The sequence below is a fragment of the Myotis yumanensis genome, unplaced genomic scaffold (assembly GCF_028538775.1).
Source record: "Myotis yumanensis isolate MYYU_CA2020_CCGP unplaced genomic scaffold, mMyoYum1.0.hap1 SCAF_1, whole genome shotgun sequence".
In the NCBI taxonomy this organism is placed as follows: Eukaryota; Metazoa; Chordata; class Mammalia; order Chiroptera; family Vespertilionidae; genus Myotis; species Myotis yumanensis.
This window is the reverse complement of record NW_027223752.1, coordinates 133723622-133738066: the sequence shown is the minus strand read 5'-3', so window position 1 is coordinate 133738066 and position 14445 is coordinate 133723622. Positions and strand designations below refer to the sequence as shown.

At 40.0% G+C, this 14445-nt stretch overlaps 1 protein-coding gene across 2 annotated transcripts in view; it reads right to left on the bottom strand.

Annotated features, from left to right (window-relative positions):
* The window catches only part of DCLRE1C (DNA cross-link repair 1C), a 49681-nt gene that overhangs the window by 22649 nt on the left and 12587 nt on the right, over positions 1-14445 (bottom strand). Inside the window, exons 6-9 of one of the 2 annotated variants that reach the window (XM_070431986.1) lie at positions 14267-14368; positions 13821-13893; positions 13061-13201; positions 12454-12507 (exon numbers count right to left, since the gene is read on the bottom strand). In XM_070431986.1, the coding sequence (XP_070288087.1) occupies positions 12454-12507; positions 13061-13201; positions 13821-13893; positions 14267-14368 (370 nt within the window). Of the gene's footprint in view, positions 1-8683; positions 8786-12453; positions 12508-13060; positions 13202-13820; positions 13894-14266; positions 14369-14445 lie in introns of both variants that reach the window. The other variant, XM_070431980.1, reaches the window with a different exon arrangement.

The following is a 14445-nucleotide window of genomic DNA, read 5'->3' as shown; positions in this document are numbered from 1 at the left end:
TAGTCGTATCATAACCGTGTTAAATGTTGTGAGTGTGGGAAGCGTATTGTAGTTATACAAGAATCTTTTCTCCAATGATACATGCTGAAGGTTTAGGGTAAAGTACCATAAAGTCTGCAACTGACTCTCAAATGGGTTGGAGGTGGAGTGAGGCAGTGCTGGTACAGAAAGAGAGGAAGGGAGGGAGGGAGAGAGATGGGGGGCGAGAGTGCAAATGTGGCAAAGTGTTAACAAACTGGTGAATCCAGTCTCATGACTTTATAGTTTTTAAATTTTTCAAAATAAAGTTGGGAAAAAAAAGTGTTTTTAACACATTGTATGTGGGAAACGTATTTATACGTTTTGTCCTTCTTTTCAAAATATTTTCAATAAATCGGAATTTCTACATATTTTATTACTTTTATTTCAATTTCCAGTGAGTTTTCCAGTATTTGTCTGTTTAAAATTTAAGAAAAATAATTCAGTATACATTTTATAGTAAATCACAAAAAGTTTCATTGAAAAAAAATATGTAAAACTAAAGTTATCATAATTTTACTGAATGTTACCATTTGCGCAAAAAATTGCACAATTAAAACTACCCGCAAACAATGTGTTAAAAGGTTGAAAAACAATGGAACTATTGTCCCAAAGACATTATTTTAGATCAGGATTCTTCAAAACCACATGCACTCCATTCGGATCACACATCATCCAGTGCCTTTATTTTTTATTTTTAAATATATTTTATTGATTTTTTACAGAGAGGAAGGGAGAGGGGTAGAGAGTTAGAAACATCCATGAGAGAGAAACATCAATCAGCTGCCTCCTGCACACTCCCTACTGGGGATGTGCCCGCAACCAAGGTACATGCCCTTGACTGGAATCGAACCTGGGACCCTTGAGTCTGCAGGCTGACACTCTATCCACTGAGCCAAACCAGCAAGGGCCATCCAGTGCCTTTACTGCTGCTTCCTCTGAGGCTTTGTATTAGATGTCACAGGGCTCTGTGAGCTGGGCTCTGTGAGCTGTGCTCTGCTCAATATTTGTGACATTATGTAACTTAAGAAATCTAAGCTGCTAGAAGTTCTTCAAAGCAAGTAGCCGTGTGGAAAATTACAGGTGTAGCAGTTACAAATTAAGCTACTTTGTGGGATGTGAGAAAACTCAGAGTGAAAAAAGAAATTGGCCAATTAAAAGATTTATGGGATGTTAGGGGACCAAAGACTAAGTCCAACAGAAAAAGGAGTTTCGGTGTGTATCTACATTTTTCTATTCATCCACGAATTCTCTGGCTGTGTATATGTATATGCATATATACACAAACAAAATGATGAAATAAACTGCCCTGGCTGGTTAGCTCAGTTGGTTAGAGCACGGTCCTGCGTTTGATCTCCAGTCAGGGCATATATAAGAATCAACCAATGAATGCATAAATAACTGGAACAACAAACTGATGTTTTTCCCCCTCTCTCTTCCCCTCCCTCCCTCCCTTTAATAAATCAATAAATAAAAATTTAAAGAAAAACTCATGAATGCAAATTATAACATGCAGTCTACCTATCATCAAAGTAATTTCTTATAGCTCTCCTACAATAGTCTGAAGAATATTCCATTCTGTGGAGAAGCTTTTTTCCCCCCTAACTTTTGTGGCTCAGTGGTTAGAGGTCAACCCAGGAACCAAGAGGTAACTGGTTAGATTCCCAGTCAGGGCACATGCCAGGGTTATGGGCTCAATCCCCAGTAAGAGATGTGCAGGAGGCAGCCGATTGACTGATGCTCTCTCTCATCAATGTTTCTATCTATCCCTCTCTCTTCCTCTCTCTCTAAAAATCATTAAGATCATATTTTTTAAAAGAATTTTAAAAATTTAATTATGCTTTATTTTAGGGCAGAGCAACTTCACATTAGATTTTTGGCCAATGAAACCAAGACTGCTATCATGGTTATTAACTAAATATATAGAGGCAGCTTTTACTAAAATAAAAAGTACTCAGCATTTGAATGCTAAGATACTTTAAAATTTAGAGAAAAATTTTAATCATAAATACCACTGCAAAAGGGTTGATGGGTGCCCACAGACAGCAACTGAAGGTCTGGAGAGATATCTCAACTGTGGGGGGTTACCACTGAGAACTCTGGGGTCTAATCCCCACCCAGGGCCCCACAGCAGAGAGCACCAGAACTGAGAAGGGTAGCCACATAACATCTAGCTGTGAAAAGCAGCAGGGTTGCTGTCTGACAGGGAGAGACGGCTGGAAACTCAAGGCACACGCTTAAAGGGCCAACACACACAATTCCTTGTGGAGCCACCCATCTTGTGCGCTGACAAAGGTAGGGCAGAGTGTAATGCAGCTGGGTGAGCAGAAGCCAGGACTGGGGGCCCTGGAGTTAGAGCTCAAAGGGCAGACACCCGGGTTTCCTGTGCTGAGTCATTCCTCACACTCTGGACGTCGTCTTTCTCATGGACATTTGCTATACAGGCGACATTGCCTGGGGGGAAGACAGTTGATCCACCCTATTGGAAAACACCTTGCCCCACAGTGGAGAGTTGTTAGGCCCATTAACACATTGCAGACCAGTAATTTTTTTGCTAGCTTTACCCAGTGGCCAGATAAGCTTCTATTGAACAAATACAAAAAACGTTTTACATAAATGTTAAAGGCATGCTCTAAAATTAAATATCCATTGCATTTTAAAATTATTTATTACATGTTCTTACAAGCTAATATCTTTTTAAAGTATGATACTTTGTAAAACACTGTGTAATATGAAGCGAGAATTCTCATGATCCGTCCGCAATGTGTTAAGATAGTGGTCGGCAAACTGCGGTTCGTGAGCCACATGCGGCTGTTTGGCCCCTTGAGTGTGGCTCTTCCACAAAATACCACGTGCGGGCGCGCATGTACAGTGCAACTGAAACTTCGTGGCCCATGCACAGAAGTCAGTATTCTGTGGAAGAGACACACTCAAGGGGCCAAACAGCCGCATGTGGCTCGCGAACCATAGTTTGCCGACCACTGTGTTAAGAGACTGAGAATAACAATTAGCCTCCAGGCAGAAGCAATTGCCCTACCCTATTGAAAAAAAACTCTTGCCATACCTGTGGATGATTGCCTGAGGGTAATTCAAGACAAAATTCTATCAGTCTGTAGACAGAGCATGCTCCTGAGGCTTTGAATCTTTGCCTGATCTAATTAGTCATAAGCAGTGTTTAACACTGTCCCACACTAGAGAATGATACATGTAGCAGATCTACCTAATACACAGTCACAAACCCAAACAGGCAGCCAAAATGAGGAGACAATGAAATAACCCCCAAATGAAAGAACAAGAGAATTCTCCAGAAGAAGAGATAAATGAAATGGAGATAAGAAATTTATCTGATACAAAGTTCAGAATAATGATGGTAAAGATGCTCAACAGCATGAGAAAAAATGTAGTAACTATGAAAACAGAAATAAAGAACGACACAGCACAAATAAAGACACATTGGGAGGAATACACAGCAGATAATGGGAAGCTGAGGGTCAAATCAGTGAATTAGAAGACTGTGTTAAAAAAAAATCACTCAATTGGAGAACCAAAAAGAAAAAAAAACAATTAAAAAACAGGAGGATAGCTTAAGGGAGCTGTGAGACAATGTGAAATGTAATAATATTCAAATAGCATGTGTGCCAGAAGAGTCAGAAAAGGAGAGAGATACAGAACGTGTTTGAAGAAATAATGGCAGAAAACTTCCCTAACCTGATAAAGGAAAAAGTCACACAAGTCCAGGAGGCACAGAGAACCCCAAGCAAGAAGAACACAAACAGGCCCACACCCAGACACATCACAATTAAAATGCCAAAAATTAAAGACAAAGAGAGGATCTTAAAGACAGCAAGAGAAAAGCAAACTATTACCTCCAAAGGAGCCTCATAAGGCTGACACCTGATTTCTCATCATAAACCCTACAGGCCAGAAGGAAATGGCAAGAAGTACTCAAGGTAATGGAAAGCAAGGATCTGAGACCGTGATGATTATATCCAGCAAGGCTATCATTCAAAATAGACGGTCAAATAAAGAGCTTCCCAGACAACAAAAAAAAGGCTAAAGCAGTATATCACCAAGCCACCATTACAAGAAATGCTAAAGGGACTGCTGTAATGAGAAGAAGAAATAGAGAAATCTAGGCATACAGAATTAAAATGGCAATAAATAAATACCTATCAATAATAACCTTAAATGTAAATGGATTAAATGTTCCAATCAAAAGGTGTAGAGTAGCTGAATGGATATAAAAACATGATCCAATTATATGCTGTCTACAAGAAACCCACCTCAAAACAAAAGACATACACAGGATGAGTGAAGGGATAGAAAAAAATTTTCCATGCAAATGAAAAGAAAAAATAACCAGAGTAGCAATACTCATATCAGACAAAAAAGACCTCAAAATGAAGGCAATCACAAGAGACAACAAAGGTCACTACATAATACTAACGGGATTGATTTAACAAGAGAATATAACCCTGGTAAAAATCTATGCACCCAATAGAGGAGCACCTAAATATATAAAAAAAAACTTCTAGAGCAGTGGTTCTCAACCTTCCTAATGTCGCGACCCTATAATACAGTTCCTCATGTTGTGGTGACCCCCAACCATAAAATTATTTTTGTTGCTACTTCATAAATGTAATTTTGCTACTGTTATGAGTTGTAATGTAAATATCTGATATGCAGGATGTATTTTTTAGGGGTCGCGACCCACAGGTTGAGAACCGCTGTTCTAGAGGACTTTAACGGAGATCGACAATATAGTCATAGTAGGGGACTTTAACACCCTGCTCACTTCACTGGGTAGATCTTCCAGACAAAAACTTAACAAGGAAATAGTGACTCTAAAGGACACACTGGATCAGATGGACTTAATTGACATTTATAGAACATTTCACCCCAAAGCTGCAGAATATACATTGTTCTCAAGTGCACATGGATCATTCACAAAGATAGACCACATGTTAGGACACAAAACAAGTCTCTACAATTTCAAGAAGATTGAAATCGTCCTAGCAGGTTTGGCTCAGTGGACAGAGTGTCGGACTGTGGACTGAAGGGTCCCGGGTTTGATTCTGATCCAGGGCACATGTCTGGGTTGCAGGCTTAATCCCCAGTAGGGGGTGTGCAGAGGCAGCCGATCAATGATTCTCTCTCATCACTGATGTTTCTCTCTCCCTCTCCCTCTCCATTTCTCTCTGAAATCAATACAAATATTTTTTAAAAAGATGATTGAAATCATATCAAGCATCTTCTCAGATTACAGTGGAATGAAATTAGAAATCAACTACAGTAAAAACATTCAAACACATGGAGACTAAATAGCATGTTATTAAACAATGAATGGGTTAGCAACGAGAACAAGAAATAAAAAACACATCCTGGAAACAAGTGAAAATGAACACACAACAACCCAAAATCTCTGGGACACAGCAAAAACAGTCCCGAGAGGGAAGTTCATAGCACTACCAGCCTACCTCAAAAAATAAAAAAGCAACAATAAACTAACTCTACAACTTGAAGAACTACAAAGAGAATAAGAAGGAAAGCCCAAAGTAAGTAGAAGGAAGGAAAGAATAAAGATTAGAGCCGAAATAAATGACATAGAGACTAAAAAAAAAAATACAAAAAAATCAATGAAACCAAGAGCTGGTTCTTTGAAAAGATAAACAAAATTGATGAACCATTAGCCAGACTCATCAAGAAACATAGAAAGAGGACCCAAATAAATAAAATCAAAAACAAAAGTGAAGAAGTAACCACTTGACACCACAGAAATACAAAGGATTGTAAGAAAATATTATGAACTATATGCCAACAAGCTGGACAATGTGGATGAAATGGACAAATTCCTAGAAAACTACAATCTCCTAAAACTGAATCAGAAAACCTGAACAGGTCAATAACAACAGATGAAACAGAAGCAGTAATAAAAAACTCCCAGCAAACAAAAGCCTGGGTTTGGACAGTTTGGGGAGTTTGACCAAACATTCAAAGAAGAACTAACACCTATACTCCTCAAACTATTCAAAAAAATCCAAGAGGAAGGAACACTTCCAAGCACTTTATATGAGGCTAGCATTACCCTAATTCCAAAACCAGATAAACACTACAAAGAAAGAGAATTACAGGCCAATATCCCTGATGAAGATAGATACTAAAATCCTCAACAAAATATCAAATCAGATCCAGCAATATATTAAAAAGATCATACACCATGATCAAGTGGGATTTATTCCAAAGGTGCAAGGTTGGTACAATATTTGCAAATCAATAAACATGATAAATTGAAAGAAACAAATTGAAAGAAAAAAATCAATGACCATATCAATAGATGCAGAAAAAGTGTTAGAAAAAAATCCAACACTCATTTTTGACAAAAACTCTCAGCAAAGTAGAAATAGAAGGCCATATATGATAAACCTACAGTGAACATCATATCCAATGGGCAAAGACTAAAACCATTTCCATTAAGAACAGGAATAAGACAGGGATGTCCGCTTTCACCACTCTTATTTAAAATAGTACTGGAAGTCCTAGCCACAGTGAGCAGACAAAAGAAGAAATAAAAGGCATCCAAATTGGAAAGGAAGAAGTAAAACACTCATTATTTGCATTTGACATGATATTGTACACAGAAACCCTAAAGCCTCCACCAAAAAGCTACTAGATTTAATAAATGAATTTGGCAATGTAGCAGGATACAAAATCAACACACAAAAATCAATGGCTTTTTTATACCCCAATAATGACTTCTCAGAAAGAGAAACTAAACAAGCAATCCCTTTTACCATTGCAACAAAAAAAAAAAATTAAAATACTTAGGAATAAACTTAACCAAGGAGGCAAAATACTGTATTGGAAAACTACAGGATATTGGAAGAAAGAGACAGAAGAAGATATAAACAAGTGAAGAATATACCATGTTCATGGATTTGTAGAATCAACATCATTAAAATGTCCATACTACCCAAGGCAATCTACAGATTCAGTGCAATCCCTATTAAAATACCAACAACATATCTCACAGATCCAGAACAAATATCCCCAAAATTTATATAAAACCAAAAACGACCTCAAATAGCCACAGCAATCTTGAGAAAGAACAAGAAAGTTGGAGGAACCACAATACCAGATTTCAAGTTATACTACAAAGCCACTGTAATAAAAACTGCTTGGTACTGGCACAAGAACAGGTATATAGATCAATGGAACAGAACAAATTGATTCAAGTCATTATGCTCAATTAATATTTGACAAAGTAGGCAAGAACATACAATGAAGTCAAGACAGTCTCTTCAATAAATGGTGTTGGGAAAATTGGACAGATACATGCAAAAAAATGAAACTAGACCACCAACTTAGACCATACACAAGAATAAACTCAAAATGGATAAAAGACTTAAATGTAAGATGGGAAACCATAAAAATCCTAGAAGAAACCATAGGTAGCAAAATCTTAGATATCTCTCGTAGCAATATGTTTACAAATACATCTCCTAGGGCAAAGAAAACTAAGGAGAAAATAAATAAATGGGATACATCAAAATAAAAAGCTTCTGCACAGCCAAAGAAACCATCAAGAAAGCGAAAAGGGAGCCCACTGCATGGGAGAATATATTTGACTATGATACATCTGATAAAGGGTTAATATCCAAAATATATAAGGAACTCATACAACTTAACAGAAGGAAGACAGACAATCCAATTAAAAAATGGGCAAAGGACCTAAATAGACACACTTCTCCAAAGAGAACATACAATGACCAACATACAATGATCAATGACTTTGAGCATTTATAAAAAAATGCTCAAAGTCATTGATCATCAGAGAGATGCAAATTAAAACAACAATGAGGTATCACCTCACACCTATCAGAATGGCTACCATCAACAAATTAACAAATGACAAATGCTGGCGTGGATGTGGAGAAAAGGGAACCCCAGTACACTACTGGTGGGAATGCACACTAGTGTAGCCATTATGGAAAACAGTATGAAGTTTCCTCAAAAAATTAAATATGGAACTACCATTTGACCCAGTGATCCCACTTCTAGGAATATATCCTAAGAAACCCGAAATACCAATCAGAAAGAATGTAAGTACCCCTATGTTCATAGCAGCACAATTTACAATAGCTAAGATCTGGAAACAGCCCAAGTGCCCATCAGTAGATGAGTGGATAAAAAAGCTATGGTACATTTATACCATGGAGTACTATGCAGCAGTAAAAAAGAAGAATCTTGTACCCTTTGAGACAGCATGGAGGGACTTGGAGAGTACCATGCTAAGGAAAATAAGTTAGTCAGAGAAAGACAAGTATCACATGTGGAATATAGGTAAAAAAATAAACTAATGAACGGAGTGGTTCCAGAGACATTGAAGCATGGAACGGAGTGTGGAATCTCAGAGTGTGGAATCTCAGAGGGAAGGCAGGGGAGGGTGTTTGGGTGGGAGGTAATCAACCAAGGACCTTGTATGCATATATGCATAACCCATGGGCACAGACAATGCAGAGGTGAGGGCCTGGGGCAGGGGACGGGGGCAGGCTGAAGGGTGTCAATGGGGGAAAAAAGAGGACAAATGTAATACTTTCAACAATAAAGAATTATTTTAAAATGTATAAGTAAATAAAAGCACTATAAAAGGCAATTTACTCTGTACCTTTGGATGGCGACAAGCATGGATCTGAGTGCTGCGGTCTGTGGTAAGATGGTGGAGAATGTCAGGCATGTTTCGAAACATGTCTAATTTATTCACATGGACCTGAGGAAAATTATATAAGAAAATTATTTGAACTATAATTCCTGCAAATACATTACTCAAGAGTAATTATGCAGGGATAAATCATCCAGTTATGGAACTCCTCTTTCTTGAAACCTAGTTTTTGGCATTTCAGTGCACATCAGGATTCTGTCAGGATGTCAACAGGCAAAGGACAAAGGTCATTTTCCCACCAGTCAGTGTTACAACCTATTGTTCGTGGTAAGAAAAAATTCTGGAGATTCAATTGGTGGATTTCAGTCCTTCGGTCCACTGAGTCATTCAATTAATATCTATTGTACACCTACTATATATCAAGCTTTATTCTAAATGCATGAAATTCGTGCAAGAGTAGGCCTTCCTTCCCCCCGCTGCCAGCACGGGCTTCCCTCTGGCACCCAGGACCTGGGCTTCCCTTGCAGCCCCGGCTTCCTCTGGAAGGTAGTCTGGAAGGGCATCTGGTCTAATTGGCATATTATGCTTTTATTATTATAGATTGGGTATACAGCAGTGAATGCAGCAGATAAAAGCAATCAAGAATGTGCCCTAGCCAGTTTTGCTCAGTGGATAGAGCATTGGCCCTTGGACTGAATGGTCAGGTTCGAATCTGGTCAAAGGTACGTATCTTGGTTGCAGGCCCAATCTCCAGCCCCAGTTGGGGCACGTGCGGGAGGCAACCAATCGATGTGTCTCTCTCAATCAATGTTTCTCTCTTTGTCTCTCACCCTCCCTTCCACTCTTCCACTCTCTCTAAATATCAGTGGGGAAAAAAATGTATTCTCGGGTAAGGATTAACAAAACAAAAAAAGAATCACTCATGAACATAGGCACACAACATACTTGGCAGGGGGAAGAGAGCTGGACTAGGAAGCAGGGACCCATCCTCCCTTACCACACACCTCTTTACTGGATGAAAACAGGGAGGACAGAAGCAGAGAAAACAAAAAAACCTTGGTCACCTTTAGAATTTTAAGGTTAATACATTTTAAAGTATTAATGCCAATGTATTAGTTTTACCTAAAGCTTCTAGCTAGTTCTTAACATCATCAGTAGCTTCTTAGAACTGTGCAAAATGACATATAACAAAACCATTTTTTACCATAGACTAGCTCAGTGGTCGGCAAACCGCGGCTCGCAAGTCACATGCGGCTCTTTGGGCCCTTGAGTGTGGCTCTTCCACAAAATACCGGCTCTTCCACAAATACCGACTTCTGCGCATGAGCCACGAAGTTTCAATCGCATTGTACGTGAGCGCCCGCACGTGGTATTTTGTGGAAGAGCCACACTCAAGGAGCCTAAGAGCCGCATGTGGCTTGTGAGCCGCGGTTTGCCGACCACGGTACTAGCTGATATAAAACAAGAGTTCAGTTCCTAAGGCATCTCATTGACATTATAATGAAACATTGAAAGAAACATTATTCAAGAACCTACTGTACCTGAGTTGATATAAAGATTATGAAATGGCACCAAAAAAAGTATTGTCATTTTGAACAAAACAGATTAGAATAATGCCAAATTGCTGTGGCAATTAATACCAAGACAGGTATAAAAAGAATCCAAGCATAAACACTTACCCTGTGGCCTATTCCACTCCCTATCTGTTTATTAAGGACTAAGAAGTAACAATGAATTTGCTTTTCTGGCCTCTCCAAGAAGAAGATAAAAAAAAAAAAAAAGAAGGGCGCGCGGGAGGGAATGATATAGAAACTTTCATCCTCACAATAATAAAGAAGCCTGAAAAAGTTGCCATAGATCATCGTTGAGGTTCCCTAGTCAAAAGCCTCACTGCTCTCCCTTTTTAAAATCCTGATCTGAAATGGTTTCTATTCCCCAAAAGAGATTAAGAGAGGACTCCCTGCAGGTTGACTGAGGTTCAGAGAAGGGCTGCTCTCCCCCATCCCCAAGCCCTTCTCAGCCCAAGGTTTCTCCCTGCAAGGCATACAGAACAGAAGCTTCCAGCCTGCTCAATTTAACACCCCGCTAAAATTTACAAAACAAATCTCAGACTGGTAAATAGTTATTACCGGTATATTCTGCCAAGAAAGGACATGAGGAGGAAAATAGTGGATAATTTATGTGATTCTAATTTAAAAGGCCATTTTAAGGAGGGGGGATCAAGAAGAGATTAACCAAAGAATGTACATGCATATAAGCACAGCCCATGGACACAGACAACAGTTCAGTGAAGGCCTGGAATAGGGCAGAAGCCAGATGGAGAGGGGCCAAGGGAGGAAAATGGGGGACATCTGTAATACTCTCAACTGTAAAAATAAATTTTAAAAAACCTGGATTTCTCACTTGAGGATTACAACAAGAATTATTTTTGTCTGCAGCACCTTAATTCCATTCAGACACATATTTCTAACAGTTTTTTTTTTAAATCGGTCATGTCTGTTATAAGATTTAAGTATATTACTATATCTGAATGGTGTTGCTACACAGCCCTTTGTGGATGCAAAATATTTACTTGATGGCCTCACTGAAAGGCTCAGCTCGTTGTAAAAAAATAAATAAAAGAAAATAGTTATGAAGGGAAAAAAAGGCAATTTTAACACCAAAAATCTCAGATGAATGCAAATCCTTCCTAAAATGGAGAACTGGCAACTTTACACCAATATATTTGGACAGAAGGATTTAAGGAAGGAATAAATTAAGGAAAGAAGGACTTAGGAAGTTAAGACTCATGAAGGCAGGAAGGGAGGGAAGAATTTTAAAATTTCAAATGCAAAAAGACTGGATCTTTTTATTCTGGTAAACTGGAGGCCTGGTGCACAAAATTTGTGCATGGGGGTGGGGGGTGGGGGTTCCCTCAGCCTGACCTGTACCCTCTCCAATCTGGAACCCCTCGGGGGATGTCCGACTGCCAGTTTAGGCCCGATCCCACAGGGCCTAAACCGGCAGTCGGACATCCCTCTCACAATCCAGGACTGCTGGCTCCTAACCACTTGCCTGCCTGCCTGCCTGATCGCCCCTAACCACTCTGCCAATTTGGGCCCAATCCTGACGGACATGCCTCTCGCAATCCGGGACTGCTGGCTCCTAACCACTCGCCTGCCTGCCTGCCTGCCTGCCTGATCGCCCCTAACCGCCTCTGCCTGCCTGCTGGCCTGATTGTACCTAACTGCCCCCCTGCCAGTCTAATCGCCTCTAACTGCCTCTGCCTTGGCCCCCAGCCTAAGCCGCAGTCTGGCCTCCCTCTGTCGGAGGCGACCTGGCCAATCAGGGGAAGGCACTGCCATCACCCCGCTGCTGCTGCCACTGGCGGCTACCATGGCTGCCTGAGCCTCGGGTCTCGCAACCGGATGCGGCTGCCTGAGCCGTGGGCTGGCCCTCACAGCTGCAGCTGCCATCCGCGGCTTGCCTGAGCCTCAGGCAGCTGCTGCAGCTTTGTCCAGAAGGACATCCAGATGGTCGTCCGGAAGACGTCCGCCCTGATTAGCATATTAGTATAGATTACATTATATATAATCCTTAAGTTCTTTGCACAAGTTAGCTGGGGGATCTATATTAACAGATAGAAAGCGAGGTAGAACTTAAATACCCAAGTAATCCGGCACTTCGTTTATTCAGCACCATTACCAAAACTCCACCTTGTCTTAGGGGACAAGAGCAGAAGCCACAGGCTCCATGTGGCACAAGCAGGAAGGGGCTCCCTGCCCAGCAGCACTCACCACACACACACCGGGTTCTCTGCCCAGAGTCCCAAGAGCCCAGCACTGGACCATCTGGAAGGGAAGGAAAACTCACCCGCAGCCTGATCAGATACAGGTCCACAGAGACTCAGTGTTCTGGGACAGGTGTTTTAGACATGTTTTACCATGACCCACAGTAAGAAATATGTTTTCCACAGTAACTCAGTACACATACACATACATACATGTGTATTGTGTCTGATTCCCTCCGTAAATGTTCATAAAATAATAATTACTCTGACTGCAAGCAATATACTCGAATATTCTCTAGTTCAAGCTTATTCACAATGCTGGTCATAATCACTAAATTTATTTCATGGGCCGTGGATTTTGAAAAAATACTTCCTCTATGGGACATTTCACCAAAGGGCGCTTCTCAGCTATCTGGATCACTGCCAAGTCCTCGCATGTGGACATGAATAAATAAAGATGACGTTACTTCAGAGCGGCTGCCAACCTGGGCCACACGTATGTATTGACAGGCTGTTTCCATCTTTGTTTTCAGTTTTGGTGGGGTTGGGAGGGGGAGGAAAGGTGAAGTGGGGAGAATGAAAAGGACCAGCAGAAAAGAAAGCTTCCACCGTACCTGGAGTCCAAATTCTTCACTAAGGTTGGTGAACAGATACTCATACCCGTACGCTGCTTTGCAGTTCAGCCACACAACATGGTATGGACTCCGAGTGATCCAGCTCCGAACCAGCTCCAAAATTCCACTCAGACACTCTCCCTGGCAGGGTGTTTTATTAAAAGGCATTTAACAATTTTAAGAATATCACTTACCCAGTGAAATAAGCCATTCAGAGAAAAACAAGTACCACATGATTTCACTTCTATGTGGAATCTAATGAACAAAATAAACTAACAAAGTGGAGACAAACTCATGACAGACAGACAGCTGTCAGAGGAGCAGGGTTTGGGAGCTGCATGAGAAGAGTGAAGACACTAAGAAAAGAAAAAAAGACTCATGAACACAGACAACAGTATGGTTATGAATGGGGGGAGGAAGAAGAGGGTAAGGGGGGATTAAATGATGATGGAAGGAGACTTGGCTTGGGGTGGTAAACACATATTACAAAATATAGATAATGTGTTGTAGAACTGTATACCCAAATCGTGTACAATTTTATTAACCAATGTTACCCCAATAAATTCAACAACAAATAAATCTGAGATTATGAAAGTATTAAAAAGAAAAGAATAGCACACTTATCTTTTCTTTCCATTCCCAATATTCCCAAATATTAATGCCAATGGGAACAATTATGACCTGATTTGTTATCCCACAAACTTTCTACTAGAAATATGCCATGCCCAGGTTCTCACCCCATTTCTCCAGAGAGACTTACTCGACTAGGAATTTGATAAAATTTGGGATCGCAGAAAGTAGTATCTAAGTACACACTTTGGATGTCTTTCACTCTGGGGGAAAAAAAAACTGATGTTAAGCTAATGTGAAATAATCATCTAGAAAGTTTAAATCCTCAGTTATTTTACATGATGTTCTATTCCATTTGGAGTATTTTGTTAAAACAACTTTGCTGAGAAGTGATTTCCATACAATAAAATATACAGATTTTGCACACATGGTTCAGTGAACTTTGACAAATTCACTTATCTACTACACCAATTAACACACAGAATGTTGAAGAAAAATGTTTCAAGAATAAAAATTAGCTTTGCTATTACAAATATTACAATCAAGTTTGATTTCTAAGAAAAGCAAAGGCTTGTATTTGGGGCAAACGGGCAATAAAACTTTTCCAATGGTGCAGCCTTACACAAAGCCCAGTACCTGCCCCCGCAATGCAGAAGCTCCATTCTGGCAGCTTCTCCTTTGGCCAATCTGAAGTCTCCTGTGTACAAGACAGTTCCATTATCACCCTGAAATAAAAACCTGTGAAGAAAATATATATTAGTGATTTCTCAGTCTCATACAAAACCCTAATAAAGCAAATACTAATTCCACAGCAA